Raw genomic sequence first — 22,628 nt, 5'->3', positions numbered from 1 at the left:
ATGCTCAAGGAGGAGAAGAGTGATCCCCACCAAACTTATTTTTATTGATATTCAAATTCCAGGGGTGGGTTCTTCCCAAGCACAGTAAATTTTAAGTATCATTGCCACAGATCCCCAAAAGTTTTCACTTTAAAAACCTCACATAAAGAAAGAGCTTGAGGGGTACTTGGGTGGTTCAGTCGGTTAAGTGTCCGACTTTGGCTCAGGTCATGATCTCATGGTTCGTGAGTTCAAGCCCCCCATCTGGCTCTGTGCTGAGGGTGCGGAGCCTGCTTCAGATTCTCTGTCTCCCTCTCTCTCTGCCCTCCCCCACTCATGCTTGTGCACTCTCTCTCTCTTAAAAATAAACATAAAAAAAAAGAGCTTGATGCTTTGATTAAACCACAAAAGCAACATATCCACTGGGCATGCAGCTCTTCTTATTCTCTTCTTATAAGGTCACATGTAATAGCCACATGGTCAGATTTCATTGGAGAGAGCTGTGGCATGGCCAACGGGGGTGCTTAGGCTGAATCATCATGGCAAGTAAGAGCTGGAGAGGACTTTAGGAATCCAGGCCCACCTCCCACACTAGACAGAAAAAGAAAGGTCTAAAAGGAAAGAACAGGAGCTTCCAAAGGCAGACTGTTTGCTGATAGTGGATTTGGACCTTGACTTCACCTAGCATGTTTTCTCTAACTTGACTCTTTCCAGCAAAACCTGGCACCTCCCAACTTGAGGCTGAAATAGATAATGCTAGAGTGAGGGAAGAACCATGAGCAAGTGAAGAAAGTCTTCAGGATTCGCCTTTTAGTCCTAAGGCTAATGCTGACTTAAGCAACGGCTTTTGCTTTGGTTACAGCTGTGGGCACACCAGAGGGATTTAATGGAACCTGCCTCAACGTTACAGATTTCACACCTGAAAATAAATATATGGAGATTCCCTACTTCCATTTATTCCTATAAAATCTAAGCATAAGCCCTTAACTAATTTAGCATGGAGGGCTAAACACCAAATGCTTAATTTTGTTAACTGTCCTTTTTCTACGACAACAGTTTATTTACCCTTTGCTTCAAATATAGTTTATTAAACACACATTATAAATGACTAAGACATTTATTGCCTCAGTCCTGTGTCTCTGAAGTCATGCATTCTTCAACCACCTGGGGGGCAAGACCCACCCTGAGTTCACCCCAACCTTCACCCCACCCCCCCAGCCCTGGTGCAACTCTGATCTCCCTTCTTCCACGCCGGAGAGGAGGTAGATGCATTCTCTGCAGGACCAGGCATTCAGCAGCAGACAGGAAGTGAGCTTGCATGAAACCCTTGGATTCATTCCCTTTGAAGCCTCATGGACTATGCCAGACTGATTAGCTAGCTGTGGTAGGAACGAGGGAACAGCCAGTCCCAGCAGAGAGGGCTGAAGAGGCCAATCAAGCCTCTTTTGACAAAGCTCATTTCTGGATCAGGATACTGTGGGTGTGGGCAGCGCATCTGCCTGGGGTGTTTTCACTTACTTAGCCCTCAAGGTTAAGGAAGCCACCAAGCACAGCTGACCCTCAGTCACAAGCAGCTTCAGGGACTGCCAGCCCCTAGTAGTCTTTCTGTTACCATGGATACCTGGCTCTTGGGACAGAGATGGGCTTGCCCAGGTCATGTCAGCCCCCTGCTATAAAGTGCTGCGGTTTGTAGGCAGACAAGCTTTCCTCCTGCCAGATGCGTCAATACCGAGGGACGAAGGGTGAGCATCCCTGCCAGGCTTTTCTATCCCAGCTTCTCTCCTATGTACTAGGTGTACATTCTCTCCTGGTTCCCAGCCTGAGCTGGATAGCCAGCTATTGTGAGCACCCTGAGGGCAAGCTCTAAGGTGAAACCCTGAGTCCAGATAAGGCTCTCAATCACAGAGAAAGGATCATTGTTCCCCCCTCCTTCCCTAATAAGACCTTAAAGATGTACAAGCCATTACCAACCATGCATCTCAAATTTTAACGTGCACATGATAGACTTGGAGATTTTGTTAACGTACAGATTGAGATTTGTAAGTCGGTGATAAGCGCTGGGATTCTATGTTTCTAATCAGCTCTCAAGTGATGCTGGTGCTGCTGGTCCAGGGCCCACGCTCTGAGTAGATCCTAGATCAGTGGTGCATTCAAACCACCTAGAGGGCTTGTTGAAACACAGATTGTCGGGCCCCACCCCAAGATTCTGATGTGGCAGGTTGTATAGGCCCTCAAACTTGCATTTTTTACAAGTTCTCTGGGGATGCTGATGCTGCCAATATGGGGACCACATCTGAAAGTTCCTGTCCCAGGGCACGCCAGACATCAGCTCTTGTGATTTAATCATGATAAAAGCAGTGGTTCTCAGCTCTGGCTGCACAGTGGAGTCACCTGAGGAGATTTTGCTGACGCACAAGACCCATTCAGAGGTAGTTAAATCAGAATATTTGCACTTGGGGCCTGGCACTGCCATTTTTAAACGAGTGCCCAGAAAGACTGCAATGTGAATGGCCCTTCTTGGGGCTATGCGGGGCACAGTCTACACCCTGGAAACAAGCCTGGGCAGCCGCAGCTGTTCACAACACAAATGAAAATTCATGGCAAGATTATGCTGAGCAAAGTGAACAGAATTTACCAGATTGTCTCTCCTCTGGTTAGAAGTGAAGTTTCTTTGAATGTTGTTATTTATTCCTTCAGGTCATTCAAACACAGTAGCCTACAGTCAAGTTTGCTTGCAGGCTAACGTCTGCCTGACACTCTCATGATTCTAAACATCCTTCACGGTCAACAGGGACATGGACCAACTGTGTTTTAAAGAGCTGATGGTCTGAGCCCCTGTCTGCTTCTTCCTGGAGGGTGAGAAACCTGAGCCAATAAGGACCCAGTGGTGAAAGCAATGAGTGGGTCTAGGTGGAGAGACTGTGTTCCAGCACTCTACTGTTCATGTGCCCCCATGAGTGACTTCTTGTCTTCTGGACTAGCTGGACCATGGGACAGCTATGGCTCTCTCCAGTTCTAACACCAAAGGCCATTTTGGAGAGTGTCAGGTGTAACAGGAAGGGTTCATGTATTTGTTGGGTAAATAGTGAATAAATCTTGAACACGAAAAGAAGTGAAATCTGGGTAACTCAGCCTTGTTTTTTTGAGAAGTTATAAAATTATACGACCTTGCCATAAATTTTTATCATCACTTCTTACACTGATGCACAGACCAGTGATAAAGAAAACAGGTCTCTGAGAGGCCTGAACCAGAGACCTGGAGCCGGCGCTGGGGTTGGAGGATAGAGCAGAAGAGGGAGGCTGGGGAGTAGAAGTGCCATGTCTACACATTTGAATACAATTCGCATGGCTGGCTGGCTGGTTTTGGAGCCCCTTTGGTTTGTCCCTGCAGGCCGCCATTTGTTTTTTAATCTGCGCTAATTTCCATGATTTGTGTTCCCCATTCTCTACACAGCACCAGGAGACTGTGGCCCCAACCTTATCTTCTTTTTTTAATGTTTATTTTTGAGAGAGAGACAGAGACAGAGAGACAGAGACAGAGTGCGAGTGGGGAAGGGGCAGAGAGACAGGGGGACTGAGGATCTGAAGCAGGCTCTGCACTGACAGCAGTGAGTCCGACTGGGGCTCGAACTCACGAACCATGAGATCATGACCTGAGCCGAAGTCAGACGCTCAACCGACTGAGCCACCCAGGCGCCCCAAACCTATCCTCATCTTTACTGGTGCCTAACGGGGCAATCTCAGACATGTTATTTCAGCTCTCATGCTTTAATTTTCTTTTCTTTAAAATGGCAAAAATCTCTGTTCCTGTGTCGGAGGGTATAGAATGAATGCGCAGAGTACGAGTGCTGGTTGGAGTCAAGCTGGCATTCTTGTTTTCATCACCTCCCTGCCAGAAGAAGGAGGATGGGAGAGGTCACTTGCCTGAGGCCTGGACCTCCATGATGTACTGGTGCAGATCCTGACCCTGCTGGATGACCTCGAAGGTCATGTTGTTCATGGCCAGCTTCCGCTCCGTGTGTCGTTGCAGCCGCTGCTCCGCGAGCGTCAGATCCTCTGTATTGAAGTCATTCATCTGCCGGAGTAAGTCTTCATTCCAGGCGTCTAGCTCTGCTGTCACCTGTTAGGGAACAACCGTCAGTATAGGCTCTCAGGTCCGTGAGAGCCTGCTGAGCTGAAGCTCACCCATTCCAAGCCCATGCATGGACCCATCCCTGCTTTGCATCTGTCTGACTCCTAAACTACACTTAAGCACCAGCGCCACACCCCCACATATGCACACCTGTAATTGTGTTTCATGCCTCCGTGTGTTTCGATGTCGATAGCAGCACAGGAACAACAGCAAATGTTGGATGGTAAGTTACCGTTTATAAAATCTTTGCCTACCCCATTCTATTCCACCCCCACAATGACCCAGACGGGCACACGGGGTGGAGATCTCCAGGTCCATCGTACTGAAAAGGAAGCTGGTGTTCACTCAGACAGATGGAATCTGCCCAGAGTTCACCCTGCTAGTGAGGAACATACCTATGGATATAACTCAATTCTTTTTCTTTGTCCAACATACCACGGTGTTACTCAAAAAATCTCATCACTGGAGAGGACCTCAGAAATTAAATATCTAAGTCTCACTGTTTCTGAGAAACAGAAACTGAGGGCTGGAGAAACCCGTGAATGGCCCCAGGTTACACAATCAGAGCTGGTATACATCAAACCCAGGGGCCCCATGTGGTTCCCTTGTTCTGTTGTGCAGGACTCTCTGCCTGCAAAGGCTAATCCCTGGAGATGGTGACTAAAGGTGGAAACAAGAGCAGACTTCTAGAAATCCAAGCAGATATATATGCTATAAAAAGGCATGATTCTAATGAAGACTGAAGCATGTAATGAATGAAAACCCTGCCCTAAGACAAACTTGCCAACTGGTTACTGCTCTGTACCTTCACCCATGTGACTTCCCCTGGCTCACCCTCGAACACACGACTGCACAGAGAGACTGAATCCTACACTTCCTCTACACTAGCTGCCGTCATTCACAGACGGGAACTCGGCAGTACTGAACAAAAGCAATTCCACCTGATCTGTGAATCAAAGAACTCTTCTGACATGGTTTTCAGGGTCGCTGTCTCATGCTCATACCCCCAGGTGGCCCTGTGAAGGAAATGGCACAGGAACCATCACCTTCTTTTCTGAGAAGAGGGAATGAAAGCCTCACCCCACATCAGACAGTTGCAGTATGGCCCAGGCAGCCTAGGCATGAATCCTAGACACTCCCCCCTGCTGTCCCCTTCAGTGATTTCCATTATTATGCATCTCCCCCCCCCCACCCGCCCCCACAACCACTGACCTGTGGCTGACAACTACTACTGCTCCAGGAACATCCGGGGACAGAGGGAGGGAGAAGACCAGCTTGAGGCAGCTGGGAGTTGGCACACTTCTATCCTGTGCTGGGGCCATGCAGACTGGAATGGGATAGACAAGTGGTCTGGCACAAGGGGCTGACATCTGGGGCACACAGGACTTCATTTTTTGTCTAACAGTAAGACCTTTCTTCATGGAAAGGGTAGTTGCTGTCTTGGAAGCAAAGATGGGGGAATTGTAAAAATACCACCTTTCCTGTCCTAGGTTCCCACCTCATTGCCCCACATCTTTTCAGGTCAACTAAGGGATCCATTGAGCTCAGCAGGAAAACCTAGTATCTACTTATCTTGGGGAGTTCTTGGGGATCTGGGAACCAGCAGGTTGACAGACAAAACAGGATTTTGTTGTATTCCATCTTTTAAAAGTACTTCTCTAACTAGAGTAAGGAATTAAAATGAGAATAAGAGAGATAATTGATTTATAATTTATAGGATGAATAGGCCTGTATATAGACTAGGCCCATATATGTTTTTCCTTCATGTATTTAAGAAAGTTTAAGTATAATTTACATAACAATAAAATGCACATATTTAACTAATATTCAGTTCTATGAGTTTTGACAATTTTATACACCCATGTGGCCGTTACCAAAAAACAAAATATGGACCTTTCCATCACCCTAGGGAGTGTGCTTGTGGCCTTTTCCAGTCAATTCCTGCCAACCTCCACTCCTTGACATACCTCAGGTACCATATTCTGATTTTTATCACCATGGATGTAGTTTTGCCTATTCTTGGATTTCATACTAATGAAATAGTACAGTATGCATTCTTTCAGGTCTGGCTTCTTGTATTCAACATGCTATATTTATTTATTTTTAATGTTTATTTATTTGAGAGAGAGATAGAGAGCAGGCAGGGGAGGGGAAGAGAGAGGGAGACAAAATCCCAAGCACGCTCCATGCCTCTAGTGCAGAGTCTGATGTGGAGCTTGAACTCACGAACCATGAAATCACGACCTGAGCTGAAACCAAGAGTTGGACGCTTAACCAACTGAGCCACCCAGGTACCCCAACATGCTATATTTAATATTCATCCATATTGTCATGTGTATGAGTAGTTCATTCTTTGCTACTGCTAAATAGTATTCCATTATATAGATGTATCACAATTTATTTATCCATTCTCTGGCTGATGAACGTTTGGGTTATTTCTCGGTTGTTTCCAGTGTTTGCCTATTATAAGTATAGCTGATGTGAAAGTTCTTATACCAGTTCTTCTGTGGACATATGTTTTCATTTCTCTTGAGAGTTGCCTGGGAATGAAGTCATAGGGTTACAAGGTAGGTGCATGTTAAACATTCCCAACAGCAATTTTACATTCCAGTAGGAATGTGTGAAAGTTCCAGTTGCTCTGTATCATCACCATCATTTTGTATCATCAGTCTATTTAAATTTAGTCATCCTGGGGGGCATGAAGTGATATCTCATTATGGTTTTAGGATACTAATGATGGTGAGCACACTTTTCATATGCTTATTGGCCATTCTTATCCACTTTTGCAAAGTGTCTTTTCACATCTTTTGGCCAGTTCTCAAAAACTAGGTTAATTATCTTTTGCTCATAGATTTGTAAGAGTTCTTTTTTTAAAAATTTATTTAAATTTTAGTTAGTAAGCATACAGCACAAGATTGGTTTCAGGAGTAGATTTCAGTGATTCATCACTTACATACAACACCCAGTGCTCACCATAACACGTGCCCATAAGAGTTCTTAATATATCCTGGATAAGTCCTTTATCAGATATTGTACTGACAACAGCCAAATAAATTTTTTAGCCTATTTCCTGACCTATAAACTAAAGAAAATTAGAACAAAACAAAGACAACAAGCATGAAAGAAGAGCCTGTTTTTTCTTTCAACTTTAAGTTTTGTTTTGTTTCCATGAAACTGAGTTTATGCAGGGTCTGTTTGCTTCAGGAAGACTCCACAGGGGTCCAAAGGCAGGAGTATGTGGAGAAGAACGTGTTGAGGCTCCTGGTAAGGAGCAGGACACAGTTGAAGTTCTTTAGTTGGGAGAGTGAGCCTCAGAAATCTGGGATCTTGGGAATCTGAATCTAAAACAAATGTGATACATGTCCAGCATTCTGAAGCTGGTGTTTCTAAATTCTTTCCCTCTCCCTTTCCCTATCCTCCTCTACCCTAACCACCTTGACATCATTAGGTTGAGGGCCCAAAGGATGAGAATTCCAAGAGGCTACTCAACACATCAGCCTGACTTCTAAGGCTGTCCTGCTGGGGTCTGCTCTCTTTTCTCTCTTGTTTGGCTCTTCTAATTACCCCCAAGCAGTGATGCCCAGATCCTTGAAAAAGTCTGATTTGTGTATTTCTAGTAGTTGCTGGAGTTCATTTTCTTTCCTGCACATTTTATGTTTTGTCAAAAGATGTTCTTCCATTGCGTTCTTCCTTCTTACCCTTTTTCTGAGGTGCAAGACTTGTACACAGCAGGGGGACCTTTTTTTTTTTTAAGAAAAAGCTGTTTTCAAACCTAAAGCTTACCTACTGTTAATGAACAAACCTAGCTTTCCAGTCTTATCTCATGCTCTTCTGTTACATAAACCAGTCAGCTGGTTACTCGCTGACCCTGAGAGTTGGCTCCTGCCCTCTCCAGCTTCCTTCCCTGGTCCCATTGCCCTGAAATGCCCTTGTTTCTTCTCCTAGTCTGCTCAAGTCCTTACCACTCTTCAAAGTAAACCCTCTGACGTGAAGAGCTTCACGACCACCCCCAGACCCAGATGTTTTTCTCTGGCTTATTTTGTAATATCAAACATGGACTTGTTTGCTGATACAGAGACCATGAAAAGAAAATCCCGCACTAGGGAATTAATTTGGCCATTTAACTCCATTTGGAAAAGAAACCTGAAAGAATTTGTTTAGGGCAAAAAGTAGGGCCTGAACCAAATGAATGAAAGATAGAACACAAGTTGCCCACAGGGCATTCAGCTTTCAATCACCCTATTTTGCTTTCTCCTTCCACTCAATTAGGTCCATCTCAGCTCTGGCCCACTCAGTTCCCCTCTTGGCTCCAGTGGCTCCTATCTCCCTCTCTCTCCTGAATTAATTGGAGTGTTAGGATACAATGACCTCTTTGAGAGATACACTGGCAATATTTCTAATCTAACAATTGTCTACTAGAGCCATAGCCATAAGGGAAATCAGAGAAGGAGCAAAACAGAAAGAAAGGATAAGAGGCAGTGGGAAGTGGGAAGGCTCACTTCCAAATGAAGCCCAAGACTTTCCTGCCAGATGGGATTAACTGAATCCAGCATTCTGCTGACACAGACTACCCAAAGGACTTGGTTTAGTAGCTGCCTTGGGCTTTGTTCTCAGGGTGCCCACTGCACTGGATCCTCCCATTTTCTGGGTCTTCCCCAGTATTTACGTATAGAGCACACTTCAGCCCCTCCCCTCCCAATGTTTTATCCTGTACTTACCCAAGTCAAAATTCACCTGCTGCTTCTCTTCCCTCTTCCTCTGGTCTATTCCCATCTACTTATCTCTTTACTATCACCTGCAAATTTAGAAATCTCACTGTGAGGTCCTTTTCTCCAAATCATTTGAAGATGCTGGTAATCCTGATGAAGATGATGGCCATGGGTTGAAGAAGGTATCTACCTTGTATAGGCATACCTTGTTTTATTGCACTTTTCAGATACTATGCTTTTTACAAATTGAAGGTTTGTGGCAACCCCGTGTTGAGCAAATCTATTGGCACCATTTTGCCTACAGCATTTGTTCATTCCATGTCTGTGTCACATTCGGGTAATTCTCACAATATTACAAACTTTTTCATTATTATTATATTTGTTATGGTGATCTGCGATCAGTGATCTTTGATGTTACTACTGTAATTACCTTGGAACACCATAAACCACACCCAGGTAAGATGGTGAACTTAATACTATGTGCGTTCTGACTGCTCCACCAACCAGCCATTCCCCCATCTCTCTCCTTCTCCTTGGGCCTCTCTTTTTCCTGAGACACAACAACATTGAAATCAGGCCGGTTAATAACCCTGAAATGGCCTTTAAGTGTTCCAGTAAAAGGAAGAGTCTGTATGTCTCTCACTTCAAATAAAAAAATAGAAGTGATTAAGCTCTATGAGGAAGGCAGGCATGTTGAAAGCTGAGACAGGCTGAAAGCTAGGCCTCTTCTACCAGTTAGACAAGTTGTGAATGCAAAGGAAGAGTTCTTGAAGGAAATTAAAAGTGCTACTCTAGTGAACACTCAGATGATAAGAAAGCAAATAGTCTTATTGCTGATATGGAGGAAGTGTTAGTTGTCTGGATAGAAGAATAAACCAGCCACAACATTCCCTTAAGCCAAAGCCTAATCTAAAACAAGTCCTAACTCTCTTGAATTCCGTGAAGGCGGAGGAGGTGGGGAAGCTGCAGGTGAAAAGTTGGATGCTAGCAGAGGTTGATTCATGAGGCTTAAGGACAGAAGCCATCTCCATAACATAAAAGTGCAAGGCAACGCAGCAGGTGCTGATGTAGAAGCTACAGCAAGTTATCCAGAAGATCTAGTTCAGGTAATTAAGGAAGGTGGCGTGGCTACATGAAGCAATGGATTTTCAATACAGACAACACAGCCTTCTATTGGAAGAAGATCCCATCTAGGACTTTCATAGCTAGAGAGAAGTCAATGCCTGGCTTCAAAGCTTCAAAGGACAGGCTTTCTTGTTAGCAGCTGATGAAGCTGGTGACCTGAAGTTGAATGGTGACTGAAGTGCTCATTTGCCATTCTGAAAATCTTAGGGCCCTTAGGAATTGTGCCAAACCTATTCTGCCTGTGCTTCATAAATGGAACAACAAAGCCTGGATGACAGCACATCTGTTTACAACATGGTTTATGAAATATTCTAAGCCCCCTGTTGAGACGTACCACTCAGAAAAAAATATTCTTTTCAAAATATCACTCCTCACTGACAATGCACCTGGTCACCCTAGAGCTCTGATGGAGACATATGATGAGATTAATGTTGTTTTCATGCCTGCTAAAACAACATCTATTCTGCAATCCATGGATCAAGGAGTATTTTCAACTTTCAAGTTTTATTATTTAACAAGTACATTTTGTAAGGCTATAGCTGCCACAGATAGTGATTCCTCTGATGGATCTGGACAAAGTACATTAAAAACCTTCTGGAAAGGATTCACCATTCTAGGTGGCATTAAGAACATTCATAATTCACAGGGAGAGATAAAAATATCAACATTAACAGGAGTCTAGAGGAAGCTGACTCTAGCCCTCACAGATGACTCTGAGGGCTCAAGACTCCAGGGGAGGAAGTAACTGCAGATGTGGGGGAAACAGCAAGAGAATTAGAATCAGAAGTGGAGCCTTAAGATGGGACTGAATTGCTGCAGTCTCACGGTAAAACCTGAGTGGATGAAGAGTTGCTTCTTAGGGATGAGCAAAGAAAGTGGTTTCTTGATATGAAAACTACTTCTAGTGAAGACGCTGTGAACATTGTCAAAATGACAACAAAGGATTCAGAATATTACTTCAACTTAGCTGATAAAGCAGCAGCAGGGTTTGGGAGGCTTGACTCAATCCTCTTCTTCTTGAAGGAAGCTCTACTGTGGGTAAAATGCTATCAAACAGCATTGCAGGCCACAGAGAAATTGTTCAAGTACACATTGTGTACATTAAGGTCCAATCCTGTTCCAACTAACAGTGGGAAGGAAGGATCCAAAGCACTTCATTATGGTGAGATGCTCTGAAACACAAGGGCTGTCAACTGCAAAATGAGCATCTTTCTGTTTTATGATGCCATTATTTTTATTAAGATGAGAAGAGTGAAAGCTAAATAGTTTCCACTGACCTACAAGTGCCAGATTATAGGGAAAGACATGCTGCAGCTAAAGAGACAGTCTTATTGCATGGGAAGAGCTATTTTTATCTCTAACAGGTTTTGCATATTGATATAGGTTACCACTGTGAAACCAAAATTCACCAAATTACCAGAGTCATTTATTCTTCTTGTCTAGTCTAGTATTCTCTTTTCTGAGAGTTCTTTTTGTTTGTAAAATCAATTTATAAAATGTTGAGATTAGTGAATTCTAATATACATTATTTTAAAGGTTTATTAGAGCATTTTCTTCTGTTTTATTAGGAAATACATATATATATGACTTGTCTAATGAGTTAAAATATTTATTTATATAGCTACATAAAGACCTCTAGGGATATAGCAAGAACTTTTGGGAAAAGCAGAAGGGTTTGGCAATAAATAAATCCACTGAACCATTTTTAATTTTTGGCAAAATAGTGTCAGTTTATATTTAAACATGCTATAATTGTTGAGCTACAATGTTCAGTTACCTGATTTCTATTCCAGTAGATAATCTGGATAACTGGATAATTTTTATGAACAATTTCATGTTCTTTTCTTCATTAACATCATGGTAAAACAGAGATCTTTGATATAATCATGACTGATCTTGAGGGGGTCTTGACTGGATCTTGAGTGGGTATTTTGTCCCTATCTTTGTCTCTTAAGGAGTTTGAGACCTGTGGGAATCTATTCTGTTTTTGAAAGATCTCTCCTTTGTTGAAGAGCTCCTACAACATATATTGTCCTCTCATTCATACTTCTCAATGCTTGAATGTCAGAGTGATTTTCTTCCTGTGTAAGTGAAATACTTAGTCCTGGAGCTTACATCTGCTTCCTTATACTGAATCCCCAGCATCCTCACCAGAAATAAGCATATAGAATTTGCACTTTGATATTACACACTGAGTTTAGGCCCACAGTGCCAGACATATCCCATTACAGAGTGATCTGAAAAAATTTCCTTCAGGGATCTTTGATAATTTACCAAAAACAAGTGACTTGCCAGAATACAAAAGCTGTATGAATAATCATTTTTTTATTTTGTTTGTTTTTTAGGAAGGAAGATGGTAGGAGTAGCACCCCCAACCCCCTACCCTAATGATCCTGAAATCAATTTAACAAAAGTCTAGAAGAGACTATCAAATTAATATTTTGTGTAGACTTTGGTTTACTTTATATAATTTATTCTGCATTTCCTTCTCAAAGGAACTGGTGCATATTTAGAGAATGCTACAGTGATCCCTGGGAGCAATCCACAAAGACAGTTCTCAAACAGAGCTTTTCTTTCTTGTTATAGTTACAATGTTGGCGGATTTGAGGCATGTTCCAAACATGGAGTACCACATGGCTTTGCAGAGTCTGACGCTGTATCTGTAGAAGAAGAGGTTATGAAAGTGGACCAGATGATGTGGTCCTCAGATGATCCCAGGCAATAGAATGACTGTGCAGCCTGATGGCCCTGCATCACCAAAGGAAAACTTCCAGTAAAGCGCCACAGGGCCCTGCCTGACCTGGCAAATATTTCAAATAGCTACAATGTTGAAGCAATAATAAATTTACCTTGATAGGCTGAAGAACTGGGCCAAGAAGAAAAAAGTACAATTTGAGAGGGAAAATGTATAAAAGCTTCTATTTAAGTTTGTTTTTTAAAAGTCAAGTGCATTGGAAGCACTTTGAAAAAAACACCCAGGGGCTTTTAAGGGAGCACAAGCCTAGCCAAAGCAGGGGTCTATGTCACTGAAAAGGCTCCTCACTCCTGGCCTGCTCTGGGAGAGCACCAGGGTCCTGGACACACTGCACCCAGGAGTATGTAGGAAGGCATGGCCCTTGCCTTCAGCAGAGGGCACCCAGGTCTCCATGGTGTCTTGAGACCATGTCATATCCGGAAGGACATGAATAAGTTGGGTATATGTGCCACAGAGAAGGGCTGATGATGAAGAGAAATAGTTACCAAATTTTTAAAGTCAAGGGGACTGTAGAAATAACTATATAATCTCAACATTTCTCAGATAAAGGAAAAGAAGGCTATGATGACCATTTTCAAATATCTTTAAGGCCGTCAAATAAAAGAGGGAACAGATTTATTGTTTTGCCGGAGAACATAATTAGGACTAAAGGGCAGGAGGGTGGAGATTCTGGTTCAACACAGTGATGAAATCCTGAGCTCCCTCGTCTGCCCTCTTCTCCATTCCCCCCAAACCCCACATCTAGGCTTTGGAGATACCCCAGTAGAGAAGTGGTGGCATCCCCTGGAGATGTCAAAACCTGGCCACCAAATTTTACCTGTCTTCTAGATGTAATCTCACCAAGAAACCTTCCATGGACAGCCCGGCTAAACTAAATATTCCTGCCTCAGTGATCTCATCCAACCATGAGTCTTCTCTCAACAGAATCATCACATTGTATGATGATTCTATTTTTCTGTTTCTCCCTAGCTAGCCCTCTAATGGCAAGGATGGTTTGTATCTTCAATGCCCAACATAGTTTTTGATTCATATTAGGTGCTCACTAAATGTTTAATTGAGCTGGATCAGGCAAGAGGCTGACGGAGCAGTCTCTTTCAAATACAAGACACTAAACGCCCTTGCATACAACCAATTGAAGAGTTGAGACCACCAGTAAATTTCCATCAACTGCCCCTCCTGAAGGCAGAACTTTCTTCCTTGAAGGCTATATTTTCCCCAGCCCCAGCCTAACCACAACCAGTCCTAATGTGACCTCTATAGATTAACAGTTGGCTGTTTCATTCCTTACTCAGGTTAACTACACAGATTAATTTTCAGGTACATTGAACAAACTTTGATTGTAATTATAGAGTCAGAGATTTAAAAGAAAAACTGTAACTGTGGCCCATTTTTCATAAAGTTTCCTATTTAGAGTATCTTTCCTGGTGTCATTTCTAGTACTCTCTAATGTGAGTATGACCACCCCAGGGGATGTCCCAGATTATCCACTGATAACATAAAAATTTTCACCATATAAATATGCTTATGTATGTGCATATTTATTACATGCACACATATTTGATTAAACCATAAGAAAGATGCAAAGTTTCCCTAGACTTTTACTAGCAGACTGATGCTGGAGTCTCACTGCAACCACTGGCAGATGGTGGGGTAGGAGAGGGCTCTTCCAGGAGGGCGGGAGTGCACAGAGCAGAGGGGCTGGCTGTGGCTTGTTTGTTGGGTTGCTTTTAGCATATTTTAAATTATTGCTCTTTTCATGAACCCAGTTAAAAAGATTTATCTATTATCTAGTTTTAACTAATCTTCACAGAAAGACACATGGCCTATCAAGTTTCCTGCAAAGAAACTGCAGTTTGAAGATAATAATAAGCATGAAAGCACAAGAGAACTTTGAACTCTGTCAGCCACCTTATGGGGTAAAGAAAGAGTGATAATCTAATCAGAACTGTCAAGAAACCAGGCCAAAAAAAAAAAAATGATTAGAAATTATTGAGAAGGTGATTTGAAATATGAACCACAACTTCTAATGAAAAAGCTACACTTCACCCTAAGGGCACACTGAGTTCTGAGATTACTAGTCAGTGATAGCAGAACATGTGTACCATTCATAAACTAATATATGCACAGATAGGGAATTGCAAGTTCAAAAACATTTTAAGAGAGTGAACAATCAAAAGAGTTTGGAGACCACTGGCCTAGTCTTGCTTCTAAACATATTTTTTATTTCTTTCTGATCATTCTCATCAATTGTAGAAAACTTCGAAATGCATGGAAGCTTCAAAAACAAGAGAAAATCACCCACATTCTTATCGCCACAAAATAAACACTATTGGCCTCTGCTATTATAACCTTTTGATATAAAATGTCTTTCATTGAGGGAAGCTGAATGTACAGGAAAAATGTTACAGAACATTATGTTCTGATATGGGTCACTCTGTCCAGTCTCCGTGGAGGCTAAGAAGGTATGTCAGGAATGCAGTTACAGTCCTAGTTTTAAGCATTTACCTAATACATTTAAGTTTCACTCTTACTGGGGGTGCCCTATGACTTCACCCCAGGTTATACTGTGGGCGCCATATACACCATTCTCACTGAGGAAAAGGTGACTGGTAGAGCAACCCCAGTACTACCTTAATTAATTAATTAGCCCATCTCAGGCATCAGTGACATGGTTAAGGAGTCATGCTTAGATTTCCAGATGTCAGGGGAGCAGGCCTGCTCTGCTTTTCAGTAATCCCCAGGAATTCCAAGCATGTCCATCAAATGCCTTCCTCTAGGAAGGCTTCCTCTAGGAAGCCATAGCTGAAAGTCCCTGCAGTAACAGCCCTGCCCTGGCTAATGTCAGCTCCAACATGTCTCTCGTTAAAGAAACCACCCTCAGTTTCACACTCTGACTCTTCTCTAGACGTACTCTTCATGCCCATGGTGAAACACTAGATGGTATTTGAAATAATTTCATCACCCTCAAAACTAACTTCTGACAATTGAGTTGGGGCACAACTTCTCCATAGGTTTGGCAGGATTTCCATTTCGATCTGAGATGAAATGCAGCATTTCCCAAGCTTTGGGCCATATCCCAAGTGGGGAACAAGACCCCTTCTAAAACCTGGATGCCACTGCCTAAACCAGAGGGTGCCACCAAATCATGATTTTTATCTCCCTCATACTATGTCCCCACTTTGCTCTATTGCATACCAAGTATCCAGGTTGTTGTATAGTATGGGGTGGGGGTGGGGAGAGGGAAGTTTTATATAATGCAAAGGCTGAAGAATTCAAATCCTATAATTGAAATAAGCTTCTCTAGTGCAACAGTTAAATAGGATCCACTTTTAAAGTATTTGATTTATAGTTCACTTTGTTTTTTAAAGGGTAATTTTGGCATATATTGTGGATTGTTTTTCAGGAATGGAAATGGATTTTCCCAGAATCACTGCAGGCAGACATACCCTGGTGATGCCTCCCGCCCCCTCTGGCTCATGTCAGGGGTGTAGTTCATGGCAAACTGAAGCTATCTGTCCCATTCTAGAACTAAACCAGCAACCCTGACCTCAAAACCATGCCCTCTAATGAAATAAAACTTAAACAGCCAAACCCTCAGATTGTCTCCTTCCTCTTAAGCATTTTTGGATGTGGACCCAGAATGACAGAAGAGTAAAGAAAGACTACAATTGCAATATCACCACACCAGCTAACATCATCTCCCAATGGCTATATTCACTCTCGGTAGGTGAAGTGGAGCCAAGGAGGGAAGATAGGAGTCCTGGAATCAAATGTGACTGCTTATTTCTGAGAGTCTGACTCCCAATTACCAAAGATTAACAGCTCACACCCCCTCTTTTCCTTCTTTGTTACCTTTGTTACTCAGCTTCATGAAGTTCACCATGTTCTCTCTGCTGCATGCCCAAATCTCTAACTTTCCACTAGTATTCCTACTAGTCTTTCAACATATTTTCTTAAGTATACATTTATTTTTCTTAAAGTTTATTTGTTTTAAGTAATCTCTACACCCAGCATGGGGCTTGAACTCATGACCCCAAGAACGAGTTGCATGCACCTCTGGCTGAGCCAGCCAAGTGGCCTACAACATATGTTTGAATACTAGTAGCCACCTGAAATCCTTTTGAGTGTAGATTCAAAATAAATTAAGTAAAGGGTACACAAAAAATCACCTAAAGTTATAGAACAAGTTGTAAGGATAATTGAGATCCAGATTTAAAGACTTCTCTTTTCCTTTGTTCCAGAAATTGTCCAGAATGCCCTTTTTAGAACATGAAGTCTTTAAGCAAGAAACTGTAGTGGCTTCCAGGGAGGCAAGGGGAGAGGTATGTTTTTGAGAAGAGAATAATCATAGGACAATAAGGGATAGGAGGGATTGCTTTAGGACTCCTTTTCTTTTATATTTCTGATTCTCAATATAAACATTTTTGGTCACAGAATTGAAGAAAAGAGCATCTTTTGCCAGGGCAGTTTTCTGGTCCTGCCTGGGACTGTTTTGGGGATGTTGGAATATCAACATTTAAAAACAAAGTAATTTCCTTCCAAATCAGTTTCATGAAGCTTCCACAGATATTGTTGGGAAGATCGTTCCCAGACACCCAGAAGCCCCAACTGTGAGGAGAGGGTTGGAATGCAAAACAAAATGTAAAAGAATGATGGGTGGAGAAGTAGCTTTCCCTAATACCATACCAGCAGGGAGCAAAGAGAAGACAGTGGATCTTTCATTTAACCCTTTGCCACCCCTGAAAAGGACAAAGTGCCTTGGGTGTTAGATACTCTCCACACCCCAGGAGCCCTCCTGGCCTGGTTTTAGTTACTGTTTCAATGCAGAAAATAATAAAAGGTGGATATTATGTGGAGCAGACATTATTAATAGGCATCACAAAGAGGATATAAATATACTATAACATCTGATCCTGACCTTGCCAGAAGGAACTGAGGAGTCCATGAGATGAATCAAGATGGCCTTAGCACAGACTTACCTTCTTAGTGAGCACAAAGCAAACTGAAGAAAAGGTCTTCTTCCCTGTGGCGCCTGACTTCCCGGCTGCTCTGTGATTTCATCTAGTTCCTGACCAAGGTCACCAACTGAGGAGGCCTCCAAATTTTAACATCTACCTCCTCCTCCTGATGCTAAAGGATCCAATCACTAACTCAAATAGACAACTCCATGGTCTTTCAGGAACCAAAGTACCAAGGGTCCACATAATCCCAACCAAAAGCCTTCTTAGTGAAGTCATCCCAGACAGAGAGTGAAACAGAGAGGCTCTTCTTGGCTGAGCAGGTGAGAAGGACAGAGGAATGGAACATGGTAGAATGTGAACTGTGAATCTGTTGATTATAAAAATGTATCCTTGATGCACAATCCCCTCTGATTCCCTTAGGGTACTGCCTGATGCTCCATTCCCAGCCTTTGATGCAGCGCCCTTGACCAGGAAGTAGCCCATTCTGCAGCCCACCCCACCAGAACTCTCCATGACTCCCTCCCTCTCCTTTCCCAGTGCCCCCCTCCGCCACCTCTACCTCAATGGTATATTGCTCGAAGATGCGCAGCTGCAGGAAGATGTCTAGCTTGATCTTCCGCTCGTGGAACAGCTCCTCCATCTGTACCTGGGCATCATCCAGCTGCTGAAGGACTGACTCGATGTGGCTGATGGAGCTGCTGTGGGGTGTCTTGTTGTTGGACACAGCCGAGTCCCTGTGGCAGAGTGGGGGAGAAGGGAGGGGCCTTTCCATGTTAAAAGTGATATAGGGGCAGGGGGCCTTCCTCATTTGAGCAAGGTGGATATAAATCAACAGGATCATTCAAGATGTTTATCAAACTCCTACTGTGACCCTGGCACTATCTCCTTAGTAGGTGAACCAATGATACTTGTATCCTCTTTGGGGTTCATAGCACTGTAGCTCGAGACTAGCTGCTCTCCTCTTTATTCCTCAGAACTCTGAAAGCCATCAGACAAAGGAATGCATGGAAAGGGCTCTACAAAGCATAATATATTAAGGAAATGGAATGGTTCCATACATATATGTAGCCTAATATGCAGAGTTTTAATACACACACATACACATGCATATGAGTAGACACATTAATCACAATGAGTAAGAGTAGACAAATTAAAGGCATATGAAAAAAATCACCCTTCCTAGTTTTATCTCACAGGATTGCTATTAAAATAAAATGAGATCATGGCTACCAAAATTATTCATCTACTTTATAACGCTATGCCAAAGTTATGGGCTGGTGTTATTCCACAAGCTCCAAGCTGTAGTTAGGAAAACACAGGATCTGGAAGCCACAAGCCCAGATTGTCCCCACTCTGCACACATGGGCTTGTGGCCTTGGGAAATCACCTCCTGGAGACCCCGCTGCCTCCTGAAAAGTGAACTTAATAATCCCTGCTCACTTCTTGGTTTGCTGTTAAATAAGACAGTGAATGGAAATGTGCTCTGTGAGCAGAAACATGCTGTGTTAATAATGGCTGTTAATCTGAAAGGACACAAAAGAAGGGTCAAGTCCTGACTGGGGCACGGGCCCAGCTGGGGAGAGTAGAGGACAGGGCACAAAAGGCTGGGACAACAGCAAAGTTTCAAAGAGGATGAGTTCCGATTTGGATTTGGGCGTTAAAAGAAAAGGACGACTCCAGCCAAGCAGGTAGGAGGGGTGCACTTTCTGAGCAGGAGCGTCTATACAAAAGTGGGAGGGGAAGGTGGCATGTCATAGAGGGGAACAAAAAGTAAACAAATTGAGCTGCTCAGAGAAGTAAAGGGTGGTGAGGCCTCCTAAGAGATCATTATAATAGGAAAATTACAGGAGTTCAGAAGTTTAGATTCTATATGGCCCTAAAGCTTGAAATAGATGGGCACATTCATTATCTTGTGGCATCCTGGTTTCTTGTACAGTGTAAGAGGTTGGAGGACAAACCATCAGCAGGTTTTCTGAAAACCAGTCCTTTTAGCCTGTGTTTGTTTCAGAAGCAGCAGGATCTGAGCTCATCCTATATTTCTGAAGGGGGCATAAGGCCAGTTGTCAGGAGCCCCTCCTTCTGTCATTCTGAGAGCTCCCGATTCCACCTGCAACTCTGGCCTATTTGGGCACAAAACTCCACCATTGCACAGACACCTCAATCATGAAAAGAATATAAGGCATGCACTTGATATGCTGAATTATGCATTTGTTGAGGACTTTGCTGTTGGAAGGATATGCTTGTTCTTTCTGACTGATCCTCTCAGACTTTTTTCCATCACAAAGCTTCCAAAAGAAAGAGAATGATTTCTGACCATTTTGTACAGTACCTATGTCAGCATCTCACTCACTGGGAATCACAGAAATGATGCAAAAACCACCTTAGGTGCATCAGTAATGATTGCCAGAAAAGTCATGGAGACCTAGGGAAGATGTGTTGAGGCATCCTGCCCATTTCCACTAGGCACCATTCACTTCTTTTCTTCTTTGACTGGTCTTGAAATTAGGGAGGGGATCCTAGGCTAGAGTCAGGCTAATGAGGGAATACATGGTCACCAGTGGTTCTTGATCACACACCTATGGTCCTCTCTGACATCCATGGAATTTAAACCTGTAGAACGGCCATCAGCCATGTCACTACCTTCACCATTACAGAGTAGCCTTCAGCCCTTAGGTATCATGCAAGGTTGGCAGTTGAGAGAAAATGTCATCCCCACAGACCCAACTCACACAGAACGGAACTGACCAAGCTTGTGAAAAGTTATTTGGAGAGAAAACACTAAGCATCACAAAATTCTAGAGCTGACAGGGCTCCAAGAAGAACCTCCTTAATTACGCAGACAAAACAGCTGAGGGCCAGAGAGATTAAGTGACTGCCCGTTATTTGGAATTTTTTTCAGAAGCAAATAACAGTAGGGTTTCCTAGGTAGGCAGACAAAACTCATGTATGATATATTTGTAAAGATGAGCTGGAGGAAGAAGGGAAAGAGGCTGTCTTGTTAGTATGCAACAGGAGGATTCAAAACATCTCATGTGCATGTTTGGAATAGACATGATTAATTTCCAACAGAAAAACATGCCAGGGCTATCGCCAGGTAAGTTTTTCATTGTTTAATTGGACAACTGGTATAGGGTGGGGGAAGCCCTCTCCAACTGAAGTAATTCCCTCAGGGCCCAGCGCTGGCCTGGGATTTGCTGATGAGATTATTCCTGTCCAGAGCTGGCAGAGGTCCCAGCACTGGGTGATTTTAGGATAGAACAAGTCCCTGCAGGCAGACATCATTAGCAACGTCAAGTCCTATTTATACAGCACCTGGGCATAGGGGTGGTGCTGAGGGCTTGCTCAAGGCCTCATGACACTTTATCTGAGGAGCCAGCGCCCTTGACAGGGATAGGAACCTGGATATTGATGCCAACAGAAAGGAGGCAATGGCGTGGATGATTCTAAATGAATATAAGGTTTTAGACAGGATTTTCTTTCTTAGTTATGTTTGTTTAGGTTGATACAGAAGGAGCTGTATTTTCTGGGCAGCAAGGAATGGTGGAAGGTTCATACGTGGGTAATGGAGAACAGAGTGGGATGAGAATACAAACTCTCTATATCCTCATGGAGGATGGCTTTGGATCCCCAAAGCCAACCATTTTTGCCAGCTGGGGCACTAGAGTTCAGAGTTCAGCCTGAGATCAGATACCTAATAACACTATACTCCATAATGGCTATTTCTCCACCTGACCAAATATGCCATAACTCTTTTTTGTTTTTTAAGTTTTATTTATTTATTTTGAGAGAGACAGAGAGAGACAGCATGAGCAGAGGAGGGGCAGAGAGAGAGAGGAAGAGAGAATCCCAAGCAGACTCCATGATACCTGTGCAGAGCCTGAAGTGGGGCTCGAACTCACAAACTGCGAGATCATGACCTGAGCCAAAACCAAGAGTCAGATGTTTAACTGAGTGAGCCACCCCGGTGCCCCGAATATGCCATAATTCTTAATGAAGATGTTATTATTTTCTGTTGAATGTTGTTAACTTTTGTACTTATGTTACTTATTGATTGCTAAATAATAGCATGAATGATAAATAATTCCTTGAAACATCAGAGCTTTTCCATTTACTCTCATTCTAAACTCCAGTTGGGTATGGCACAGGCATTTTCATATCTGACAGATGGAGAAACTGAAGCTCACACAAGACCACAAAGCTGGTGGCGGCTGAGCCAAGACTGGGACATGACTTATCTCACATCTAGTTGAGGGCATTTCCCACTGGAAAGCACTGCCCATGCTGACCTGGCCTCGCTGGGCTCCCCCAGGGAGGGAGGCGCTGACCTGAGCTGCTGGATAAGGTCTTCGCCTTCCTTGATGACATTGAGCGTGGCGTCCAGAGTGGCAGTCTGCTGCTGCTGGAACTGCTTGATCAGTTCCTGGACCGCATCCACTGAGTCTGCACAGACGTCCTCCAGCATCTCCTTCTGAAGGTCTTCCATCCATGTCCACAACTGTGGGAGAGAGAGCAGAGACCCCACTCAGAGCAGACAGGAGAGGCCAGGGGTGGAACAAGGACAAGATAGTTGGGACAGGGGTCACCCAACCTACCCTCAACCAGTCAGTGCAATGTCAGACTATCATTCTCATCAGCACACCTATATTTATAGTCATTACTCATCTCTGCTAAGTTTACTCCATTAATGGTTCCATTCCCTAAGGATGATCACCACCTCTGGCTTAACCTCCCTGTGGTTCAGGGAAACTTATAATCTTAGAGCAAGGTTGATTGCTCATCTTTGAGAAAGTAGGAAGAACAGAGGGCTGGTGATAGACATATATTATTTCATCTTTCAGAAAGGAGGATTCTGCACACCTCAGGCAGCTAGATGCTGATTCCTAGAAATGTATCATGATTTTGGAAATACGCAAAAAAGAATGTGATGCTCCATAAGAACCAAATGAAGATTAATTTTAAAAATATGT

General features: G+C 43.2%; 1 protein-coding gene across 21 annotated transcripts in view; it reads right to left on the bottom strand.

The window, feature by feature from the left end:
• KALRN (kalirin RhoGEF kinase) overlaps positions 1–22,628 on the bottom strand; it is a 675,561-nt gene that overhangs the window by 299,064 nt on the left and 353,869 nt on the right. For 17 of the 21 annotated variants that reach the window (XM_045502312.1, XM_045502314.1, XM_045502313.1 and 14 more), the window contains exons 12-14: positions 21,948–22,156; positions 18,221–18,395; positions 3,904–4,099 (exon numbers count right to left, since the gene is read on the bottom strand). In XM_045502312.1, the coding sequence (XP_045358268.1) occupies positions 3,904–4,099; positions 18,221–18,395; positions 21,948–22,156 (580 nt within the window). The remainder of the gene's footprint in view (positions 1–3,903; positions 4,100–18,220; positions 18,396–21,947; positions 22,157–22,628) is intronic. The other 4 variants (XM_045502321.1, XM_045502322.1, XM_045502333.1 and 1 more) reach the window with 1 other exon arrangement.

The sequence above is a fragment of the Leopardus geoffroyi genome, chromosome C2 (genome assembly GCF_018350155.1).
Source record: "Leopardus geoffroyi isolate Oge1 chromosome C2, O.geoffroyi_Oge1_pat1.0, whole genome shotgun sequence".
Lineage (NCBI taxonomy): Eukaryota > Metazoa > Chordata > Mammalia > Carnivora > Felidae > Leopardus > Leopardus geoffroyi.
Note: the sequence above shows the minus strand (reverse complement) of the source record. Positions and strands in the feature narration are given on the sequence as shown.